Genomic DNA, 24,006 nt, shown 5'->3' with positions numbered 1-24,006 from the left:
GCCGGCGTGTACGGCTCTCATACACGCCCGGCGTTACGTAGTGTGCATGCACCCTAAGAGGTTGTTCAAATAACCAAAATGTAGGGCAGTTTTCCTCGAAATATAACCTGCATAAAAAAATTATAAGATGTATATATTATTATATGAGCATCAACAGAATCTTGTGCAGGCAGATCAATTCTAATGGAGTAAATAAGAGAAAATTATAAAAAGTGAAATTAATCTACGCTCCTCTTGTGGCCTTCCTGATATATTTACTCCGAACAAAGAACATATTGCTATGATTTAACTTTCCTGCCCCCTCTACATCTTCTGCAATTTGTGAGCTAGACAGCTACTCATAATAAAGTAGCATTTTATATATTGTACTTTAGAATGTAGTAAAGTTAGGATTTCTACATTAGTGCAGATCCTGGTCTGAGCTACATCTTTCCTTGCACAACACAATGTAATGTCAGCACAAACACAACAAGATGTAATGTCTGCCTATGCATACCAAGAAACAAGATGTGATGTCAGCTCCAACACAACAAAATGCAATGTCAGCTCTAACACAACAAAATGCAATGTCTGCCAATACATAACAAAATGTAATGTCAACCCCTACACAACAAAATGTAATGTCATACACAACAAAATGTATTGTCAACCCCTACACAACAGAATTAAATGTCTGTCACTACACAAGATTCAAGGTAAGTCCATACATAATAATATGTAGTGTAAGCCCAGACGGACACTGTATTCTATAACAGCACATGACCTTCTATGGTATTCCCCCGGTTACAGTAAAATAGTGGGATAGGCTTACAGATGCAGACTGCACTACCTAGAAAATGTTAATCTAAGGATAGCCAAAATAACATATATACAAGCACCACCTCCCATTGTGGTGAGGCAGCTGCCCATACACTTCCTATAAGAAATATTCAGAGTAATGCAGGCCAAAATAGTCTCAGTTTTTCATGTTGTCATAGATTATGATTGTTCACAAACAACACAGCAAGACTCTTTATTATTGTGCCAGGTTTTGCTGCTGAAATCAATGGGGTGTGATGCCTGTTTAACTTGTCCTTTCCTCTTACTTGCTGTCAATGCAGTTCCTCTAGGGAGGTGAGTCCTGCATATATTCATTTCATCCAGCAGCAAGGCACATAGGACCAACCAGGGTTGAGACCTCATTGCAGCCACATGGTTAATTCTATGGTATGTATGCCTTTGAATGAGACCCTCACATGATATCCTCAACAAATGTTGGTTGACTATATATGACATGTCAACCACTACTACTGCTGATTAAAGAGAATACACACATTAGACGTCCAGCCTGTGGCGACTGGTTGCAAAAGACAACACTCACGTATTATTTTTAGGACTTGTAAATTAATGTACAACACATTGATCTAGCAATATTTATTTTGCAGCAGTGCCTCGTTTCTTGACTGTATGTGAGTAAGTGTAGTCCCTTAGCTGGCAGGGGAATGGTTAAGCTAAGTAGCTTGCTGCTGATCTTTAATTGATGCTGTGGTTTGCTGTGGAGTCAGGAAGCTGAGTTCAGTCTCTGTTGAATGGTCTCTGGGCCCTTGGGGGGAACAAGCAGGAATCAATTAGCAGCACAGGAGGAGATAGGACTCGTCCATTTGCTATCGACATCCCACTTCTGCCCAATTCAGAGTCTGGCACTTCTCTTCCCAATGGTGAAGAATTCAGCAAGACGTGCTCATACAAAGGACAGGTTACATAGGGTGACAATTCAAGGCATTCCCAAGGGCCACATGACCTTGTCTTTCACAATCACAATGACCTCTTAAAGAGTAGACAGTCCAGCATTGCATTACACACATGATTAAAGGATCCATAACAAGCCTATGTGCCTGCTTGTAGATGGCAAGGAAGGGTAACAAACTACCAAGACATTTTCATAATCTGACCTTAGATGCAGTAGGTGTACTGTCTGCCTGTCAGCAGTTTTTGATATGAGGCATATGAGTTCCCAGAAAATATCAAGCTATTATCCCCAAGTTGCAAATATAATTCCTCTAAAGTACAGACCACAGGTTTATGATATCTCAGAAACATTACAATCCAAGGAGCAATGCAGTCATAAAGAATAATAACAGCATGCTATGTAAACTCCCACCTATCATTAACCACTAACCTACGGTATAAAGTTTCTAGTATCCATATTAGTTCCTTGAACTGAACACAGCACACTACTGACCTCATTTTTGGTGCAGTTACTTTTGAAAAGAGTTTGGCAGCACAGAGCAAACCCATATTCTAAAAGTTAGAAGACTTATTTAATATTTTTGCCCAGTTACTTGTTAAATAGAGCATGTGATTCAGTACCAAAATGTAGTGCACTTTAATTAAAAATGATGCTGATTTTGATTGAAAACCTCCCTAAAGTTCCTGCCATCAGATGTCTCCGTTCAAGGTAATTTACTGTTCGCCCCCTGTTACTAGGGAAATCCCATCCATAGATACATCAGGCTTAAAGAGGACCTTTCATGGTCCAGGGCACATGCAGTTTTATATACTGCTGGAAAGCCGACAGTGCACTGTCCCGATCTGTTCCCCGGGTAAAGAGCTATCAGTCCCGGTACCGTAGCTCTGACAGTCCTATTGTGCTGTACAGTGTGAGCGGGCAGGAACGCCCCCTCCCTCTGCTCACAGTGCTCGTCCATAGATGAGTATAATCAGGAGGGGAGGGGAGCACAGCACAATAGGTGCTGCTGTGAAGAAGGATGTACCTGACTGACTGTCAGGAATGCCCTTCTGACTGTAAAGAGCTAGGTACCGGGAACGCTAGCTCTTTACCCGGGGCACAGATTGGGAAACCTGACAGTGCGCTGAACTCAGTGCCTTGTCAGCTTTCCAGCAGTATATAGAACTGCCTGTACCTCGGAACATGAAAGGTCCTCTTTAAGAGAGCTTCATAGTGACTGGAAGGAGGAGGGACTGTTCTCTCTTCACACAGTGACTAATGAGGGGAGAGGTTTTCCTCACAGCCCAAGTGAAAAATGGTTTCTCTGTGCACTGGACTGAGCATTCTGCACAGCTTACAATATAAGAAACATTTGCTCATGTAATTCTATCGACTTCTGGCTGCTTGTGTGATTACAGATCATAGATTGCTCATGTATTGCTCTTTTCTTGTATCAGGAATCTTTGAACTGCAAATACAGGGCAAATACATGTAGGCATACTCTATACACATGTATATTCAGTGAAACGCAGAAACAGTTGTCAATACATAAACAACACAGGATTTCACAGAAAGGATCCAAATGTTAATTTAGTTAATAAAGTATATTACAAAATGTATTAATGACACAAATGCTGCCAGAAAATCAAATGTTATTCAAAAGTTTAGTTATGCTTTTAGGGTGAGATGTTGAACACATCCTTTTATGTGATATATTTTAGTTTTAAGGTAAAACATATATTAAAAAAGAATCATAAAATAGTATTTGGGCTTAGTTACTTTTCAGAAAAGGTGTCAGTAGGCTGTAGACAGAGCCATTGGAATATATGTGATGGATTTAGCAGAGAATGGCATTATACAGCTTGCTATGCAGTAACCCAATTAGAAAAAGTTTTAAATAAAAATACATGACATAAGAAAATCTATAAAAATATCCATAGCCTTAAATAACATTAGGAATATAGAATCTGAATACAATATTTTCCTTACATATGTTTGCTCCAGAGCTGTAGGCATTACATAAGAGGACATTTATAGGCACTACTGGCAATATTTTCTGTAGGCATTGCTACAATGTCATGTAGGATAACGTGCGTATTCATTGAACAGCTCTATAAATCCCCTAAAGCTTACGGTTAAACAGCTATCTCTTTTGGGAGAGGGGAATAAGCTGCTACCTATCCCTTCTGGCAGGAGTTATATCCAGCTGGAACAAAGTATCAGGCATTGTAAATCTAATCATCAAATATCGGGGAACAGTTTAGGGACCTCAATAGTCACTGAAATGTTCTGGTTTAGACGATGTTTATCTCAGGAGTATGAAACATATAAAGAATATTCTCATTTTTGTTACAGTCATCTATGGATGCAACCAACTAATGTTAATATAATTGAATCAATTCAAGTAAATACCCTAAATACATTATTGAAAGAGATCAATATGTTATTTGGTTACCATTAAATAGCTGACTGGTTGGAGCTCCATTATATATAATGCGTTGATATTTACCCATCATTTGATGACTTCAAGAGTTGTATGGCACTCACTTATTCATTCATGGCCCATGCTAAAGCTCACTAAGAATAGCTTTCTACATCTTTTATAGTAACTTTGGGGGAGATGAGGGGCTCAGTGCTCAGCTTATAACATGACCATTAGAAGAAATGCTTATCTACTGAGCAATATACAGTGACCAGTATAGTATACAGAAATACAGACAGTGCACCTCCTATAGATGTACAAAAAATACATATAGACTGTCATATCACATCAATAAGACACTATGATTTTGTGGAAAACCATGTCCTATTACAGTCCTCACTATGCATGTACTTCTCTAGTCACTATATTCTCATTCATTATACTGTTGTTATATCTAACAGGCAAGAGAAACTCCATCTAGACAGTCTACAGGCCATGAGAATAGTGCAGGAGATGGCTCCACGTCAACGCAGAAGAATTCGTCAGGAAGAAGATCCAGAGACCCATATAAGTAAGCTAAAGTAAGTATACACAGCATATGATCCCATACCTGGAATACTTAGTTTTTTCTTTTAGAAGGGTTCTCCACATCTTCATATTGATGGTCTATATCAGATTGATAACTGGAAGCTGAGCTGCAATAGTGTAACAAGGCCACTACACACTGCTTCTGTGCACGGTGCTAAAAACAGCTGATCGGTGGGAGTGCCTGGTGCTCAAGTCCCTATCAGGGCAGAGGGGTTACTAGGTGTCCACCACCCCACGGATCCAATAATGATGACTCCTCAGCTGCATCAAAACTACAACTCCTAGCAAGTCGTGATAGCCAGAGGTTGTCATAACATAGTAGATAAACAGAAATTATTATTCATCTCACCATATACCAAGATAAACTATATCCGGAGAGCACGGCAACAGGTGGACTCAACCCGTCTTGATAGAAATTCTTTAACAAATAAATGAAGCCAACTGCATCCAGAATGATGATGAAGAGTTCCGTGGTAAATAAAATATAACTTTTATTCCATAAAAATAAAAAGGTTACATGGCAACCATAGTGTAGGTCTAATATAAAAAGCGACGCGTTTCGGGACTCTCGTCCCTTCCTCTCGGCTCAAACATATCACTACCTATACTCCTTTTAAACCACTACATCGACCTAACTCCACCCTCCACTCATCTATTTAACCCCATATCTTCCACACATTGCATATTGACTAACAATTGCACAAGTTTTATCTTAAAGATAATACATAATATAATTCCCAATGCGTGTAATAACAATACCTTATGAGTGGAGTAACATACAAGAAATATATACATTTTTCATCAATAATTACATATACCATGGAAAAAGCACTAATGTGAAGACATTTTAATACTGATAAATCGGTCAAATGTGAACATGTCCATATAGCAAACCACTACATCATAACTATGGCAACCATTTAAAATCCCCCACTACAAGATCCAAACCACCCAAACTACAAAAAAATGTAAATCTGTACTTACATTACTTTACTGTGGATGGTAATATGGTCTTAATCCTATATTTTTCAAACTCTCCCATATGCTGTAAGAAAAGACGTCCGTGTTTTTCCAATGCCATAGTAACATGCAAAGGTTCCGATCATGTGACAAATCACAAGACCGGAAATACTAATGCAGGTGAGACGCACAATGGAACGCAACACCCACATGTGACTATCTAACACATGATCAGAGATAATAGTCTCAATAAACCAGACAACTACAACCCGTACTATCCTTATGTTAACTACATGTTACAGGTTACGGTTATCCCCGACTACAAACAAAAGAAGCTAAACTTCTACTCACTATTCTCTTTACCACCCAATTCAAATTGACAATGGACTAAACAAGTTTAAGTATGTCAGAATGTAAAGACACTACTATGAATGGCGCCGCTGCCCTCATTACTTATAGTACTTCAAAATGACTTTAACATGATTGCTACATCAATAAATGTAAGCTAAGTCTGATCGTATATTAAGACCCCCGGGGTGCCTCATTTTTAATTTCATGATCCAAAAAGCCTCACGAAGGAGGACTTTTTTTCTCCAATCACCTCCCCGCGGGGGTCTTAAGACCCGTTCTATTGCATAAAACCTAAGACTCGAAACATTACCCTGGTGTTCATGGAAAAAATGACGAGAAACCCCTAAAGAATTCTCATGTTCCTAATTACTACCCGCAATATGTTCACTGATCCTTACTTTAACTGCCCTAATCGTGCATCCCACGTACTTGAGTCCACATAAAGTGCACTCAACTACGTATATGACATGATCCGTATTACAGTTCATAAAAGAGGCAATTGAAAAGTAATTTGTGTTATCTGAATTATAAAATATAGAAGTTTTACTTGCATATTGACATGCAGAACACCTATTCATACCACATTTGAAAAAACCACGATAGTTAAGCCACGTGGACAAATGTTTTTTCTGGCTAGAGTATAAACTAGGAGACAACTGACTCCCTAGGGAACAGCCCCGTTTGGCTACTACCTGTATACCATCTTTTAATATCTCTCGTGTTATAGCGTCCTGTAAAAGAATAGGCATATTTTTCAATATAATTGATTTAATCTGTGCAAATTGTCTGGAATATGGAGTAGAAAAAACTATTTTATGGTTTGATTTTTTATAGTTCGATTTTTTAACCTCATCCTGTTTCTTATTAACCAGTAAAGAAGCACGAGTTCGATCGTCAACTAACTTTGCCGCCCTAGTCAAACTCCATTCTGGATAACCACGATCACGTAGCCTAGAAAGAGTATATTGTTTCTGGATCTGGTAATCTGTATCGTCTGAACAGGCACGACATGTTCTCAACAGTTCCCCAAGTGGAACTGACTTTAAAGTATGTCTCAGGTGTAAACTGCTAGCAAGTAGCACATTATTCCCAGATGTGGGTTTCCGAAACAGGCTGGTTTCCACTACACCCCTGTCTATATCACTGCAGAGCTCAATATCCAAAAAAGAGACCTTAGATGGACTAAATGAATACGTGAGTTTTAAGTTTAAATCATTTTGATTCAAATATGTCATAAAATTAGGGATCAACTCCGTATCCCCCTCCCACACTAACAACAGGTCATCTATATAACGACCATACCACACGACGTTGCTGAAGTAGGGATTCCTTAAAGAAAAAACAAAATCCTCCTCCCACCATGCCAAAAATAAATTCGCAATAGATGGAGAAAAGGGGGCCCCCATAGGAGCCCCCCTAACCTGTAAATAATATTTCCCATCAAAACTAAAAAAAATTGTGTTGAAGCAAAAATAATTAGAGATGAGCGAACAGTGTTCTATCGAACACATGTTCGATCGGATATCAGGGTGTTCGCCATGTTCGAATCGAATCGAACACCACGTGGTAAAGTGCGCCAAAATTCGATTCCCCTCCCACCTTCCCTGGCACCTTTTTTGCACCAATAACAGCGCAGGGGAGGTGGGACAGGAACTACGACACCGGGGGCATTGAAAAAAATTGGAAAAAGTCATTGGCTGCCGAAATCAGGTGACCTCAATTTTAGACGAATAGTGGATTTCAAATCCGGGTCATATGAGAATGTGAACTTTGTGACTATGAGACAGGGATAGCTGTACAGGCAGGGATAGCTAGGGATAACCTTTATTTAGGGGGGAATGTTATTAAAAATAACTTTTTGGGGCTCTATCGGGTGTGTAATTGTGATTTTTGTGAGATAAACTTTTTCCCATAGGGATGCATTGGCCAGCGCTGATTGGCCGAATTCCGTACTCTGGCCAATCAGTGCTGGCCAATGCATTCTATTAGCTTGATGAAGTAGAGTGTGCACAAGGGTTCAAGCGCACCCTCGGCTCTGATGTAGCAGAGCCGAGGCTGCACAAGGGTTCAAGCGCACCCTCGGCTCTGATGTAGGAGAGCCGAGGGTGCACTTGAACCCTTGTGCACCCTCAGCTCTGCTACATCAGAGCCGAGGGTGCGCTTGAACCCTTGTGCACACTCTGCTTCATCAAGCTAATAGAATGCATTGGCCAGCGCTGATTGGCCAATGTATTCTATTAGCCTGATGAAGTAGAGCTGAATGTGTGTGCTAAGCACACACATTCAGCTCTACTTCATCGGGCTAATAGAATGCATTGGCCAGCGCTGATTGGCCAGAGTACGGAACTCGACCAATCAGCGCTGGCTCTGCTGGAGGAGGCGGAGTCTAAGATCGCTCCACACCAGTCTCCATTCAGGTCCGACCTTAGACTCCGCCTCCTCCGGCAGAGCCAGCGCTGATTGGCCGAAGGCTGGCCAATGCATTCCTATGCGAATGCAGACTTAGCAGTGCTGAGTCAGTTTTGCTCAACTACACATCTGATGCACACTCGGCACTGCTACATCAGATGTAGCAATCTGATGTAGCAGAGCCGAAGGTGCACTAGAACCCCTGTGCAAACTCAGTTCACGCTAATAGAATGCATTGGCCAGCGCTGATTGGCCAATGCATTCTATTAGCCCGATGAAGTAGAGCTGAATGTGTGTGCTAAGCACACACATTCAGCACTGCTTCATCACGCCAATACAATGCATTAGCCAGTGCTGATTGGCCAGAGTACGGAATTCGGCCAATCAGCGCTGGCTCTGCTGGAGGAGGCGGAGTCTAAGGTCGGACCTGAATGGAGACTGGTGTGGAGCGATCTTAGACTCCGCCTCCTCCAGCAGAGCCAGCGCTGATTGGTCGAGTTCCGTACTCTGGCCAATCAGCGCTGGCCAATGCATTCTATTAGCCCGATGAAGTAGAGCTGAATGTGTGTGCTTAGCACACACATTCAGCTCTACTTCATCAGGCTAATAGAATACATTGGCCAATCAGCGCTGGCCAATGCATTCTATTAGCTTGATGAAGCAGAGTGTGCACAAGGGTTCAAGCGCACCCTCGGCTCTGATGTAGCAGAGCCGAGGCTGCACAAGGGTTCAAGCGCACCCTCGGCTCTGATGTAGGAGAGCCGAGGGTGCACTTGAACCCTTATGCACCCTCAGCTCTGCTATATCAGAGCCGAGGGTGCGCTTGAACCCTTGTGCACACTCTGCTTCATCAAGCTAATAGAATGCATTGGCCAGCGCTGATTGGCCAATGTATTCTATTAGCCTGATGAAGTAGAGCTGAATGTGTGTGCTAAGCACACACATTCAGCTCTACTTCATCGGGCTAATAGAATGCATTGGCCAGCGCTGATTGGCCAGAGTACGGAACTCGACCAATCAGCGCTGGCTCTGCTGGAGGAGGCGGAGTCTAAGATCGCTCCACACCAGTCTCCATTCAGGTCCGACCTTAGACTCCGCCTCCTCCGGCAGAGCCAGCGCTGATTGGCCGAAGGCTGGCCAATGCATTCCTATGCGAATGCAGACTTAGCAGTGCTGAGTCAGTTTTGCTCAACTACACATCTGATGCACACTCGGCACTGCTACATCAGATGTAGCAATCTGATGTAGCAGAGCCGAAGGTGCACTAGAACCCCTGTGCAAACTCAGTTCACGCTAATAGAATGCAGTGGCCAGCGCTGATTGGCCAATGCATTCTATTAGCCCGATGAAGTAGAGCTGAATGTGTGTGCTAAGCACACACATTCAGCACTGCTTCATCACGCCAATACAATGCATTAGCCAGTGCTGATTGGCCAGAGTACGGAATTCGGCCAATCAGCGCTGGCTCTGCTGGAGGAGGCGGAGTCTAAGGTCGGACCTGAATGGAGACTGGTGTGGAGCGATCTTAGACTCCGCCTCCTCCAGCAGAGCCAGCGCTGATTGGTCGAGTTCCGTACTCTGGCCAATCAGCGCTGGCCAATGCATTCTATTAGCCCGATGAAGTAGAGCTGAATGTGTGTGCTTAGCACACACATTCAGCTCTACTTCATCAGGCTAATAGAATACATTGGCCATTAGCTTGATGAAGCAGAGTGTGCACAAGGGTTCAAGCGCACCCTCGGCTCTGATGTAGCAGAGCTGAGGGTGCACAAGGGTTCAAGTGCACCCTCGGCTCTCCTACATCAGAGCCGAGGGTGCGCTTGAACCCTTGTGCAGCCTCAGCTCTGCTACATCAGAGCCGAGGGTGCGCTTGAACCCTTGTGCACACTCTGCTTCATCAAGCTAATAGAATGCATTGGCCAGCGCTGATTGGCCAGAGTACGGAATTCGGCCAATCAGCGCTGGCTCTGCTGGAGGAGGCGGAGTCTAAGATCGCTCCACACCAGTCTCCATTCAGGTCCGACCTTAGACTCCGCCTCCTCCAGCAGAGCCAGCGCTGATTGGCCGAATTCCGTACTCTGGCCAATCAGCACTGGCTAATGCATTGTATTGGCGTGATGAAGCAGTGCTGAATGTGTGTGCTTAGCACACACATTCAGCTCTACTTCATCGGGCTAATAGAATGCATTGGCCAATCAGCGCTGGCCAATGCATTCTATTAGCGTGAACTGAGTTTGCACAGGGGTTCTAGTGCACCTTCGGCTCTGCTACATCAGATTGCTACATCTGATGTAGCAGTGCCGAGTGTGCATCAGATGTGTAGTTGAGCAAAACTGACTCAGCACTGCTAAGTCTGCATTCGCATAGGAATGCATTGGCCAGCCTTCGGCCAATCAGCGCTGGCTCTGCCGGAGGAGGCGGAGTCTAAGGTCGGACCTGAATGGAGACTGGTGTGGAGCGATCTTAGACTCCGCCTCCTCCAGCAGAGCCAGCGCTGATTGGCCGAATTCCGTACTCTGGCCAATCAGCACTGGCTAATGCATTGTATTGGCGTGATGAAGCAGTGCTGAATGTGTGTGCTTAGCACACACATTCAGCTCTACTTCATCGGGCTAATAGAATGCATTGGCCAGCGCTGATTGGCCAGAGTACGGAATTCGGCCAATCAGCGCTGGCTCTGCTGGAGGAGGCGGAGTCTAAGATCGCTCCACACGAGTCTCCATTCAGGTCCGACCTTAGACTCCGCCTCCTCCAGCAGAGCCAGCGCTGATTGGCCGAATTCCGTACTCTGGCCAATCAGCACTGGCTAATGCATTGTATTGGCGTGATGAAGCAGTGCTGAATGTGTGTGCTTAGCACACACATTCAGCTCTACTTCATCGGGCTAATAGAATGCATTGGCCAGCGCTGATTGGCCGAATTCCGTACTCTGGCCAATCAGCACTGGCTAATGCATTGTATTGGCGTGATGAAGCAGTGCTGAATGAGTGTGCTTAGCACACACATTCAGCTCTACTTCATCGGGCTAATAGAATGCATTGGCCAATCAGCGCTGGCCAATGCATTCTATTAGCGTGAACTGAGTTTGCACAGGGGTTCTAGTGCACCCTCGGCTCTGCTACATCAGATTGCTACATCTGATGTAGCAGTGCCAAGTGTGCATCAGATGTGTAGTTGAGCAAAACTGACTCAGCACTGCTAAGTCTGCATTCGCATAGGAATGCATTGGCCAGCCTTCGGCCAATCAGCGCTGGCTCTGCCGGAGGAGGCGGAGTCTAAGGTCGGACCTGAATGGAGACTCGTGTGGAGCGATCTTAGACTCCGCCTCCTCCAGCAGAGCCAGCGCTGATTGGCCGAATTCCGTACTCTGGCCAATCAGCACTGGCTAATGCATTGTATTGGCGTGATGAAGCAGTGCTGAATGTGTGTGCTTAGCACACACATTCAGCTCTACTTCATCGGGCTAATAGAATGCATTGGCCAATCAGCGCTGGCCAATGCATTCTATTAGCGTGAACTGAGTTTGCACAGGGGTTCTAGTGCACCTTCGGCTCTGCTACATCAGATTGCTACATCTGATGTAGCAGTGCCGAGTGTGCATCAGATGTGTAGTTGAGCAAAACTGACTCAGCACTGCTAAGTCTGCATTCGCATAGGAATGCATTGGCCAGCCTTCGGCCAATCAGCGCTGGCTCTGCCGGAGGAGGCGGAGTCTAAGGTCGGACCTGAATGGAGACTGGTGTGGAGCGATCTTAGACTCCGCCTCCTCCAGCAGAGCCAGCGCTGATTGGCCGAATTCCGTACTCTGGCCAATCAGCACTGGCTAATGCATTGTATTGGCGTGATGAAGCAGTGCTGAATGTGTGTGCTTAGCACACACATTCAGCTCTACTTCATCGGGCTAATAGAATGCATTGGCCAGCGCTGATTGGCCAGAGTACGGAATTCGGCCAATCAGCGCTGGCTCTGCTGGAGGAGGCGGAGTCTAAGATCGCTCCACACGAGTCTCCATTCAGGTCCGACCTTAGACTCCGCCTCCTCCAGCAGAGCCAGCGCTGATTGGCCGAATTCCGTACTCTGGCCAATCAGCACTGGCTAATGCATTGTATTGGCGTGATGAAGCAGTGCTGAATGTGTGTGCTTAGCACACACATTCAGCTCTACTTCATCGGGCTAATAGAATGCATTGGCCAGCGCTGATTGGCCGAATTCCGTACTCTGGCCAATCAGCACTGGCTAATGCATTGTATTGGCGTGATGAAGCAGTGCTGAATGAGTGTGCTTAGCACACACATTCAGCTCTACTTCATCGGGCTAATAGAATGCATTGGCCAATCAGCGCTGGCCAATGCATTCTATTAGCGTGAACTGAGTTTGCACAGGGGTTCTAGTGCACCCTCGGCTCTGCTACATCAGATTGCTACATCTGATGTAGCAGTGCCAAGTGTGCATCAGATGTGTAGTTGAGCAAAACTGACTCAGCACTGCTAAGTCTGCATTCGCATAGGAATGCATTGGCCAGCCTTCGGCCAATCAGCGCTGGCTCTGCCGGAGGAGGCGGAGTCTAAGGTCGGACCTAAATGGAGACTGGTGTGGAGCTATCTTAGACTCCGCCTCCTCCAGCAGAGCCAGCGCTGATTGGTCGAGTTCCGTACTCTGGCCAATCAGCACTGGCCAATGCATTTCTATGGGGAAAAGTTAGCTTGCGAAAATCGCAAACTGACAGGGATTTCCATGAAATAAAGTGACTTTTATGCCCCCAGACATGCTTCCCCTGCTGTCCCAGTGTCATTCCAGGGTGTTGGTATCATTTCCTGGGGTGTCATAGTGGACTTGGTGACCCTCCAGACACGAATTTGGGTTTCCCCCTTAACGAGTTTATGTTCCCCATAGACTATAATGGGGTTCGAAACCCATTCGAACACTCGAACAGTGAGCGGCTGTTCGAATCGAATTTCGAACCTCGAACATTTTAGTGTTCGCTCATCTCTAAAAATAATGTAATTTCAGAAATATATTCGCATAGCTGTAAAGAAAATTTACTATATTTTGACAAATGATATTCCAAAGCTACAACAGCAACGTCGTGTGGTATGCTCGAATAAAGTTGTTCCACATCTCCAGTGATCCACACATAGTGTGGTTTCCATGAAAAACTCTGAAAAGTCTGTAGTACCGCCTTGGAATCCCGTAAGAAACCGGGCGTACGCCAGACAAGTGGTTTTAACAGGTCAACCAGCCATGAGCGCAGTGATTCATTGATACTCCCTATGCCTGCCACAATGGGGCGTAATGGTGGTGGTAAACGTCCCTTATGTGTTTTCGGGAGGCCATGAAAAATGGCCATGACTGGATGACTAGGTACCAAATGCTTCGCTTGTTCTTGAGAAAAAATACCCAAAGAAACTCCCTTATTTACAATACATTCTAATTTCTTATGAACATACTCTGTTGGATCACTATCAAGTCGTTTGTATGTTGTTTCATCCTCCAAAATTTCCAGACAACCTTTTAAATAATCGGTACTATCCATTACAACCACCTTCCCATCTTTATCGGATTGTTTAATCACGATATCATTTTGATTCTTTAGATTTTTCAACATTAATTGTTCCCGACTAGAAAGATTGCTATTCCCCTTACAGTATTTCATTCTCTCCCCCAAAGTCTCGAGGTCCGCCTCCACGGCCTGTTGAAACAAGCCGTAGACCGGTGCCCGAGACTTCAGGGGATAAAAACCTGGATTAGGACAACTGACCCCTATCCTATGGATGGAGTGGTCATTATACGGAACATTCTCATTTTGTAAATCCATCAAACTAATTAAGGCTACTTGTTCCTTAAACAGACTCTCTGAAAAAACATAGGTTGTCCTCTTTAGAAAACCCTTTTCCCTATGCCCTATTCCCCTATATAATGGGCATTCCTATATTCCCACCTCTAGGATCCACACCTAACTTCAGAATGATGTCTGTTCTGTTTTGACTGGTGAGGCAGCATCCAAGTGAGAAATGAATGGAGAGATCATTGCACACATTTCCACAGCTCTTTCCATATACTTCTATGGCAGTCACACAAAGAAAGAAGCATACACCGCCTCCTCTCAATAGACTCCCAGCCTTAATGTAGCAGAAAGTGGTTATGCCATGAACATCTAAAATAAAAACATCCCTTAAACAAGGGAGTATCAATTGCAGTCACAGGGAGTGTGACCACACCGGGCCCACAGGGAGAGGGGGGCCTCTCCACTGTTATGGTAAGCCAGCTTCACATTTCCCACTTTATGAATGATGCTGTACAGTGCATGCTACTAGAGGAGTGAAGCGGCACCTACTTATAAGAGGGAAGGGCAAGTGAGCACTGGGCCTCAATATGTGTATTACATACATCAGCAACACATCTGTAACCTGCTTCAGGGCCTGCAGATTATCCACCTTCTCAGACTAGCATAGCTGTAGAGATATCGCTGGTTGTGTCCCCTGAGCCCTACAAGGAAGGGGGGAGTAATATAAAGGTGGGAGGCAAAAAAATGTATATTGTATACACAGCCCCCTTCAATGTTATACAGTGTATAATATAAAGATGGGGGTATAATATAAAGATGGGAGGGGAGGTTGTGTGTAAAATACCAGATTAGTGTATAATGTGGAGATTGAAATGGCAGTTTAAAATATAAAGTGATGAAAGGAGTGTATAATATAGAGGTGAGGGTACATATAATTTAACAGTGGTACAGAGCTGTCTGTAAGGGGTCAGTGTATAATATAATGGAGAGAGAAGCTATATATATATTATAATTTAAAGGAGGCAGAAAATAATATGAAGATAATAAGAAGATGTGGTTTTAAGGGTAAGTTCACACAGAGCTTTTTGGTCAGGATTTTGAGACCGTATCCGCCTCAAAAGCCTGACCAAAAAGACGGCTCCCGTTTCTTCTGGCTCCCAGAAAAAAGAAGCGAGATGCTCATTCTTCAGGCCGTTTCGCCTCGCGATTCGGCCTGAAGACACACCCTCCTCTGGACTAGGCCCATTCATTGGGCCTAATCCGGAATGGAGTGCGTGGCTGGATGCCAGTGCAGTGCACCGGCTTTCAGTCGCAGCTACCCAGCTTTTGGTCCGGAACCTGAGGTGGCCTCCACCTCAGGTTCCGGACCAAAAATCTCTGTGTGAACTTACCCTAAGATCGGGTCAAAAGGGATGCTTGTTGGGTGGGACTGAATTGGATCAGTGAGGGGGGGGGACCAGTTTAAAGTTTATCCTGAGGCCAATAATAATGCCACTGCCCTTTAACTTATGCCAATAGGACTATTAGCCTAAGAGTGACGGTAAAAAGCAAGTCTAGAAGCTGGTTTCAAGTTTCAGCAATGAGACTCAGCTAAGGAAAGGATTAGAGATGAGCGAACACTAAAATGTTCGAGGTTCGAAATTCGATTCGAACAGCCGCTCAATGTTTGTGTGTTCGAACGGGTTTCGAACCCCATTATAGTCTATGGGGAACAGATACTCGTTAAGGGGGAAACCCAAATCCGTGTCTGGAGGGTCACCAAGTCCACTATGACACTCCAGGAAATGATGCCAACACCTCTGGAATGACACTGGGACAGCAGGGGAAGCATGTCTGGGGGCATCTAACACACCAAAGACCCTCTATTACCCCAACATCACTGCCTAACAACTACACACTTTCCACATTCAAAAAAACCTCTATCAAAGTGGAAAAATACCTGGAAACCTTCTTTACTCCCCAAATGGATGGACACAAACCCCAATTTAAGCTCAACAAACAGTAACAACCACCCCTTTAAATCACGTTCCCCATGACAACCACAAATGGAATAGGCAATGGGAATTCCAAAAGCCCTCACCCTTAACTGTCATTTTGAGTGTGTGTGTGTGTGTGTGTGTGTGTGTGATGTGGTAAGACCTTCCAAAATTCACTTTTCTAGCCCTTAACATGAGCCCTTCCAAACAAAGTTACAGGACCTTAAGCTGAGCTACCAGCAGAGATTGAGGTCCTTGGCATGAGTAGAGCCTTGCACCAGCAGTGTTTTTGGCACTTAGGGTGAGTTGAGCCTTGTACCAGCGTGTGTCCCTTAACATCAGGCGGGCCCTAAGTTCTGCGCTTTGCACAAAAGTTCCACATTAACTAGGCTGAATGGTACAAAGATTAGTAGGCCCGAGAACCAGGAACAGGTCTTGCAATGGCTGTCGGATAACGCTTAAAGCACATTGTCCACCAGCCAGTCAGCCTCTACCTCCTCTTACCCAACAGTCTTGTCCTCCATCCACCCAAAATTCCCAATCTTCCCAGAACAATAACCCCAACTGTCCCTGCTCCCCAGAGCTGTTCTCCCTTCCTTTGACTGTACCGCAACCTGCCCCTCCATTTCGCGATTCCACGGACCTAACAGACAAGTATCTGTGTCCAGATGCTCAAACACTAGAGTCTCCTCCATTCCATCTCCGGTCGATTTGGTGGCGGATGACCAGCAACCCACCCTCATCGACGACGATGAGACGCAGTTGCTGTCAGGGAAGCCAGTTGACATGCGCATTGTGCAGGAGGAGGAGGCGAGACAGGAGTTGGAAGAGGAGGTGGTGGATGACGAGGACACCGACCCCACCTGGACAAGGCGGATGTCAAGCTGGGAAAGTAGTGTGGATGTTGAGGCAGGTGCAGCACCAAAAAGGGTAGCTAGAGGCAGAGACATGTCCAGAGGCAGAGGTCAGCTGCTTTGCCGAAGCCAGGCCAGACCCGGAATGTCCGAAGATGTTCCCTTTTGTACCCAGCCCAGAAAAACTCCCCCATTGAGGGCACGTTTCTTGAAGGTGTAGAGTTTTTTCAAGGAATGCGCCGAGGACAGATATAGTGTCGTCTACACAATTTGCCTCTCGAAATGGAGTAGGGGCCCTGAGAAGAGCAACCTGTCCACCACTTCAATGCACCGTCATTTGGAATCCAAGCAATGGAATCAGTGGCAGGCAGCAACGGCAGGACAAACGTCGCCCGCCGTTCATGCCACTGCCTCTGCTCACAGTGCTGGCGATGCACTCCAGAGGACGAGCCAGGACATCACTTCATCTGCCTCCGCCACTTTGTTGACTTCTCCCTCATCCTCCCCTGTTTCTGTCTTATCTCCTTCTCCTGCACCATCAAAGGCACCATCAGGCGCTTCTTTACAACAACCCACCATCTCTCAGACATTGGAGCGCCGGCAGAAATACACCGCTAACCACCCACCCACGCAAGCCTAGAACGCCAACATCGCTAAACTGCTGGCCCAGGAGAGGTTGGCGTTCCGGCTTGTTGAAACTCCCGCCTTCCCGGACCTGATGGCAACTGTGGCACCTCACTATGCCGTCCCTAGCCGTCTCAACTTCTCCCGGTGTGGCGTCCCCGCCTTGCACCAGCAAGTGTCACTCAACATCAGGTGGGCCCTTAGTTCCGCGCTTTGCTGCAAGGTCCACTTGACCACCGACACTTGGAGAAGCGCCTGTGGTCAGGGATGCTGCTTATCTTTAAGGACAGGCAGGGTGAATGTGGTGGAGTCTGGTCCCGGGGTGCAAACTGAGGTACCCTATCTCCTCTCCCAGGCCAAAATTCATGGCAGGAGTAGACTGAAACCCTACGACGCTGCAACCTCCACCACAGCTACTAGCGGCAAACGCTAAAACACTGGTGTGGGGAGACGTCAGCAGGCGGTGCTGAAGCTCATCAGCTTGGGGGACAGACAGCACAGTGCCTCCGAGGTCAGGGATGCCATCCTGGCTGAGATGGCATTTTTTTTCCCTGCTACACCTGGGGCCTGGCATTTTTACGCCTGTGATAATGGCTGGAACCTGGTAGCGGCTCTGGAGCTTGCCAGCTTCCAACACGTTCCATGTTTGGCCCACGTCTAACCTAGTGGTGCAAAGTTTTTTGAAAACATACCCAAATGTACCGAAGCTACTGTTGAAAATGCGGCGCTTGTGCGCCCACTTTTGCAAGTGCACAGGAGTCGCTGCTAGCCTAAAAACACTCTAGCAAGGCCTACATCTGTCCAAACACAGGCTGTTGTCCGTCATTCACACACACTGAAACCCTACAATACCATATCTTGAGCAGGGTGTGTGAGCTGCACAGACCTTTGATGGAGTTCCATCTACAAAACCCAAGGGTTCCTCAAAGTCAGCTCCCAAAGTTTCTGCACCATGAGTTTCCAGGGGTGGCAGAGTTATGGCTAGGGGCAGAGGCATGGATAGGGATGATGTCTAGGGGCAAAAGCAGTGTGGATGTGGAGGCAAGCTAAGCAGGAAAAACTGGGGGTACAAGCTAAGGCATGGACTGGGGTGATGTCTAGGGGCAAAAGCAGTGTGGATGTGGAGGCAAGCTAAGCAGGAAAAACTGGGGGTACAAGCTAAGGCATGGACTGGGGTGATGTCTAGGGGCAAAAGCAGTGTGGATGTGGAGGCAAGCAAAGCAGGGAAAATGGTGGCTAGAGGCAAAGGGATGTCCATAGGCAGCAAGGGCAAAGATGCAAAACTCTCCCCTGTTTCAAGAATTTTCCTGACTTGTCTCCCCACAAAACATTCCTGGGAGGAGGGCTGAAACACCACCCTCCTCCTCCTCCGCTGTTAGATTGACCCCAGCTACGAGCTGAAAACGCTGCAACACTGGTGTGGGGAGACGTCAGCAGGCTGGGCTGAAGCTCATCAGCTTGGGAGACGGACAGCACACTGCCTCTGAGGTCAGGGATGCCATCCTGGATGAGATGGCAATTTGTTTATCCCCGCTGCCCCTGGGGCCAGGCTTTTTTGTCTTGTTGGAGGGCTCTGGAGCTTGCCAGCCTCCAACACGTTCCATGCCTGGCCCACGTGTTCAATGTAGTGGTGCAATGATTTTTAAAAACATACCCCAAATTAGCTGAGCTAAGGGTGAAAGTGCGGCACTTGGACACCCACTTTCCCAAGTCTACAGTACCTGGAGCTAGCCGCAATACACTCCAGCAAGGCCTACATCTGCCTGAAGCACCTACTGTTGTGCGAGGTCACCACACGCTCTAACCCTAGATACCGTATGTTCAGCAGGGTGTGTGAGCAGCAGAGACCTTTGATGGAGTACCAGCTACAAAACCCAAGGGTTCCTCAGAGTCAGCTCCCTCACTTTCTGCACCATGAGTTTCCATGGGTGGCAGACTTATGGCTAGAGGCACAGGCATGGATAGGGGTGATGTGTAGGGGCAAAAGCAGTGTGGATGTGGAGGCAAGCTAAGCAGCAAAAACTGGGGGTACAAGCAGCCGGTGGCATCATCACTGACAAGCACAGCTGTCTGTCAGCTGACAGGCTGACTTTCACCAAAATGAACAGACAATGGATAGACTCATCATATACATGTCAGTTACATGACAAATTTAGTGCAATTTGCAAGTCCAAGATGGGTTGGAGATCTGCGGAGAGGAATCTCACCACCTCTTGCGGGTGCCATCATTTGGAAGGCAAGCCCTGGGCTCAGTGGGTGAGAGCAAGCGCAGGATAATCGTCGTTTGGCCTGGCGGCCACTGCCTCTTCCACTGTTGACAGGGCTGGCGCTGCAGTCCAGACCAGCAGCCAGGACACCTCCACATCTGCCTCTGACACTTTGGGGAGTTCACCCTTATCCTCACCTTTTCCTGCCATTTCTCCTTTTGCCCGCGCCATCATGCGCCTCTTCCCAGCAACTCCCCATCTCCCAAGCCTTTCATTTCATGCTAAAGTACAGCGCAACCCACCCACATGCCCAAGGCTTCAACGGCCTCATCTCAAGAAATCTGGCCCAGGAGATGTTGGAATCCCGGCTGGGGGACACTCTGCCCTTTTTGGGCAGAGTGTCTACTGCGCCACCGCACTGTGCCGTCCACACCAGCACTTTCCCCCAAACATGAGGCGGTCCCTAAATTCAGCGCTTAGCCCTAAAGTTCCATGTGACCAGTTACGAATGGACAAGTGCATGCGGACAGGGACGCTACCTTTCAATTTGGGCACAGTGGTTGAATGTAGTTGAGGCGTGGACCGGGTCGCAAAATGTGGTGGCCTGACTTGTCTCCCCACACAACATTCCTGGGAGGAGGGCTGAAACACCACCCTCCTCCGCTGTTAAATTGACCCCAGCTACGAGCTGGAAACGCTGCAACACTGGTGTGGGGAGACGTCAGCGGGCCGTGCTGAAGCTCATCAGCTTGGGGGCCAGAAAGCACACTGCCTACAAAGTGAGTCATGCCATCCTCGATGAGACGGCAATGTGGTTTTTGCCACTGCACCTGGGCCCAGGCATGTTGTCATGTGTGATAATGGCCGTAACCTGGGATTGGCTCTGTAGCTTGGCAGCCTGCAACATATTCCATGCCTGGGCCACGTTTTTAACTCATTGCTGCTAATCATTTTAAAAAGGTACCCCAATGTTCCTGAGCTACTGGTGAAAGTGTGGCGCTTGTGCGGATAGTTTTTAAAGTCTATAGTTGCCGCTGCTAGCCTCTATGCACTCCTACAACGCCTGTACCTGCTGGAACAACGGCTGTTGTGCGACGTCTCCACACTGCTGGCACTAAACATATCATGTGTTGAGCAGAGTGTGTGAGCAGCACAGACCTTTGATGTAGTTCCAACTCCAAAACCCTCGGGTTCGTCAAAGTCAACTCCCTCAGTTGCTCAACCATGAGTGGCCATGGGTGGCAGACTTATGTGAAATCCCATCCCATCCATTGCACTGGACACGAAACATTAGCATGCGCTCAGCACAACTTCGGATATGGCAGCTGCGTTAAGCAGGGTGCAGGGTACAACACAGACCAGGCCCGAGCACCAGGAACAGGTGTTAGAAATACTGCAGCATCCGCCATTTCCTTCCAATTTTGGGGTTTTGGACCCGCCACCGACTTGTCTGGACCTAAGTGGGGATCATGAGACACAGTTGCCATCAGGGCAAGCTGTGGTCATGTGCGGTTTGCAGTAAGGGGCCAGTGCGCAATTGGAAGAGGAGTTGGTGGATGACGAGGCCACCGACCCCACATGGACAGGGGTGATGTCTAGGGGCTAAAGCAGTGTAGATGTAGAGGGAAGCTAAATCAACAAAAAACCTGGGTAGAAGCAAAGGCATAAACTGGGGTGATGTTTAGGGGCTAAAGCAGTGTAGATGTGGAGGGAAGCTAATTCAACAAAAAAAAACAGGGTAGAAGCAAAGGCATAAACTGGGGTGATGTTTAGGGGCTAAAGCAGTGTAGATGTGGAGGGAAGCTAATTCAACAAAAAAAAACAGGGTAGAAACAAAGGCATAAACTGGGGTGATGTTTAGGGGTGAAAGCAGTGTAGATGTGGAGGGAAGCTAAGCAGCAAAAACAGTGGGTAGAAGCAAAGGCATGCAAAACTCTACCCTGTTGGAAGACTTATTCCTAGGTCTGGAACACGTTAATGGCCCCCCTGGACAAATTACTGCCACTCAGGGGCCTAGTGTCACCAGGAGGGACAAGTATAGGCGCATGTTGTGGGAATACCTGGCCGACACCAGCTCTGTCCTCTCCGATCCCTCTGTGCTCTACAGCCTACACTTATTTTCTCATCTTTTTTTCTGCACTGCACATCTCTTGCCTGCTTCCTTTGGGATCTTACAAGTGGTGGTCCACTTCCAAAGATGGTAATTTCACTAGACAGTGTAACGGGAGTAGCTGAGGGATCGCTGTCTTAACCACTTTTTGGCACAAAATTAACTTCCAAAGCCAAATATGGTGCAAGTATATGATGCAAGGACACCTACACACCTATCTCTGACACATTGGGGAGTTCACCCTCATGCGCCCTTTTGGCCTGCACCATCATGCGCCTCTTCCCAGCCACTCCACATTTCCCAAGCTTTTCATTGCAGGCAGAAGTACAACACAACCCACCCCCATGCCCAAGCCTTTAACAGCCTCATCGATAAACTGCTGGCCCTGGAGATGTTGGTGTTTGTTTATGCTTCTGGAGACCCAGGCCTTCCGTCAGCAGATGGCAGCTGGGGCACCTCCCTATGCTGGGCCTAGCCGTTACTACTTCTCTTGGTGTGCTGTCCCTGCCTTGCGCCTGCATGTGTCCCATAACATCAGTCGGGCCCAGAGCTCTGCGCTTTGCTGCAAGGTCCACTTGACCACCGACACATGGACAAGCGCCTGTGGTCAGGGATGCTGCAGTGCTTATCTTTAATGACAGGCAGGGTGAATGTGGTGGAGTCTGTTCCCCGGGTGCAAACTGGGGTGGCCTATCTCCTCTCCCAGGCCAAAATTCATGGCAGGAGTAGACTGAAACCCTACGATGCTGCAACCTCCACCCCAGCTACTAGCGGAAAACACTGTAACACTGGCATGGGGAGATGTCAGCAGGCCGTGCTGAAACTGATCAGCTTGGGGGACAGACAGCACAGTGCCTCCGAGGTCAGAGATGCCATCCTGGCTGAGATGGCATTTTTTTTTCCCTGCTACACCTGGGGCCTGGCATTTTTGCGCCTGTGATAATGGCTGGAACCTGGTAGCAGATCTGGAGCTTGCCAGACTCAAACACGGTCCACGCATGGCCCACGTTTTTCAACTTGTTGGTGCCATGTTTCTTTGAAACCTACACCATTGTGCCTGATATACAGGTCAAAGTGGGGCCATTTTCGTAAGTGAGAACTAGCCTCTGCTAGGCAGAAAACATTCAGAGCACACTCCTCTCATCTTCGCACCGTTGGCTGGCGGAGGAAGACGAGGGGGTTGGAGTGGCATCTGATGTCCCTGTCCCACACGAGGCTAGAGGGTGCACTTCAGTGCATCCCATTGCTTCACCACAAATGGTGTGAAGGGGAGTGGAAAATGGAGGAAATGGAGAGTGACCCTTACAGTTGGGGCCAGCAAAGGCATGCCAAGTAACACACTGGCACACATGGCTGACTTCATCTTGGGTTGCTTTTCAACACATATTTCACATCATGAAGAACAAATAATACTGGATTTTTACAAGCCTCGAACCCCGGTCTAGGTCTAATGTCTGTTCCTTTCTTATATTAGGGGAGAGGGAAAAAAAATTACTTCAGTGATACGTTTAGCGTACATAGACTGACTATTAATGTGCATCCCACTTAGTGTTGTTAGGGTTACACACCGTCACAACCTGGCTAAAGCTTCTATAGCTGTTAATAAAGTCAACATAACTTTATGGTATCCAAAAAGACAGCTGGTACCGACAGAGAGCAAGACAAATGTCAACCAAAGCTGTGAGCTCTGAACACCCACAGTGACTTTGGCGTCATCATCATTATAAGGGAGCGGGTGGTAATAAATAACTTGGCAGTGCCTAAAACCCAAAAAGCTTATACAACTATATTTACATTAAGATACACAAATGACACTTTTCAGTAGCATGTCATGAGACAAGCTGATAAGCTCTTCCTTTGTGCAGTGCTATTTGAAAGTTAAACGCTGCCTTTATTTTAATTCTGGAGAAGGTGCAGACATTAGATTTAGAACATGTTGTCTTCATTGTCCAAATCCTCTATATAGGTAACATGTTTTTCGGGCCGAGCTGTCTGGGAACGAGCTGGTGCAG

General features: G+C 46.7%; 1 protein-coding gene across 1 annotated transcript in view; it reads left to right on the top strand.

Annotated features, from left to right (window-relative positions):
• The window catches only part of LOC142213579 (serine/threonine-protein kinase Nek11-like), a 258,023-nt gene that overhangs the window by 163,753 nt on the left and 70,264 nt on the right, over positions 1-24,006 (top strand). The window contains exon 9 of the mRNA XM_075281957.1: positions 4,592-4,711. Within this exon, the coding sequence (XP_075138058.1) occupies positions 4,592-4,711 (120 nt within the window). The remainder of the gene's footprint in view (positions 1-4,591; positions 4,712-24,006) is intronic.

This window comes from Leptodactylus fuscus, chromosome 7 (genome assembly GCF_031893055.1).
Source record: "Leptodactylus fuscus isolate aLepFus1 chromosome 7, aLepFus1.hap2, whole genome shotgun sequence".
In the NCBI taxonomy this organism is placed as follows: Eukaryota; Metazoa; Chordata; class Amphibia; order Anura; family Leptodactylidae; genus Leptodactylus; species Leptodactylus fuscus.
This window is presented reverse-complemented; position numbering and strand designations above follow the sequence as displayed.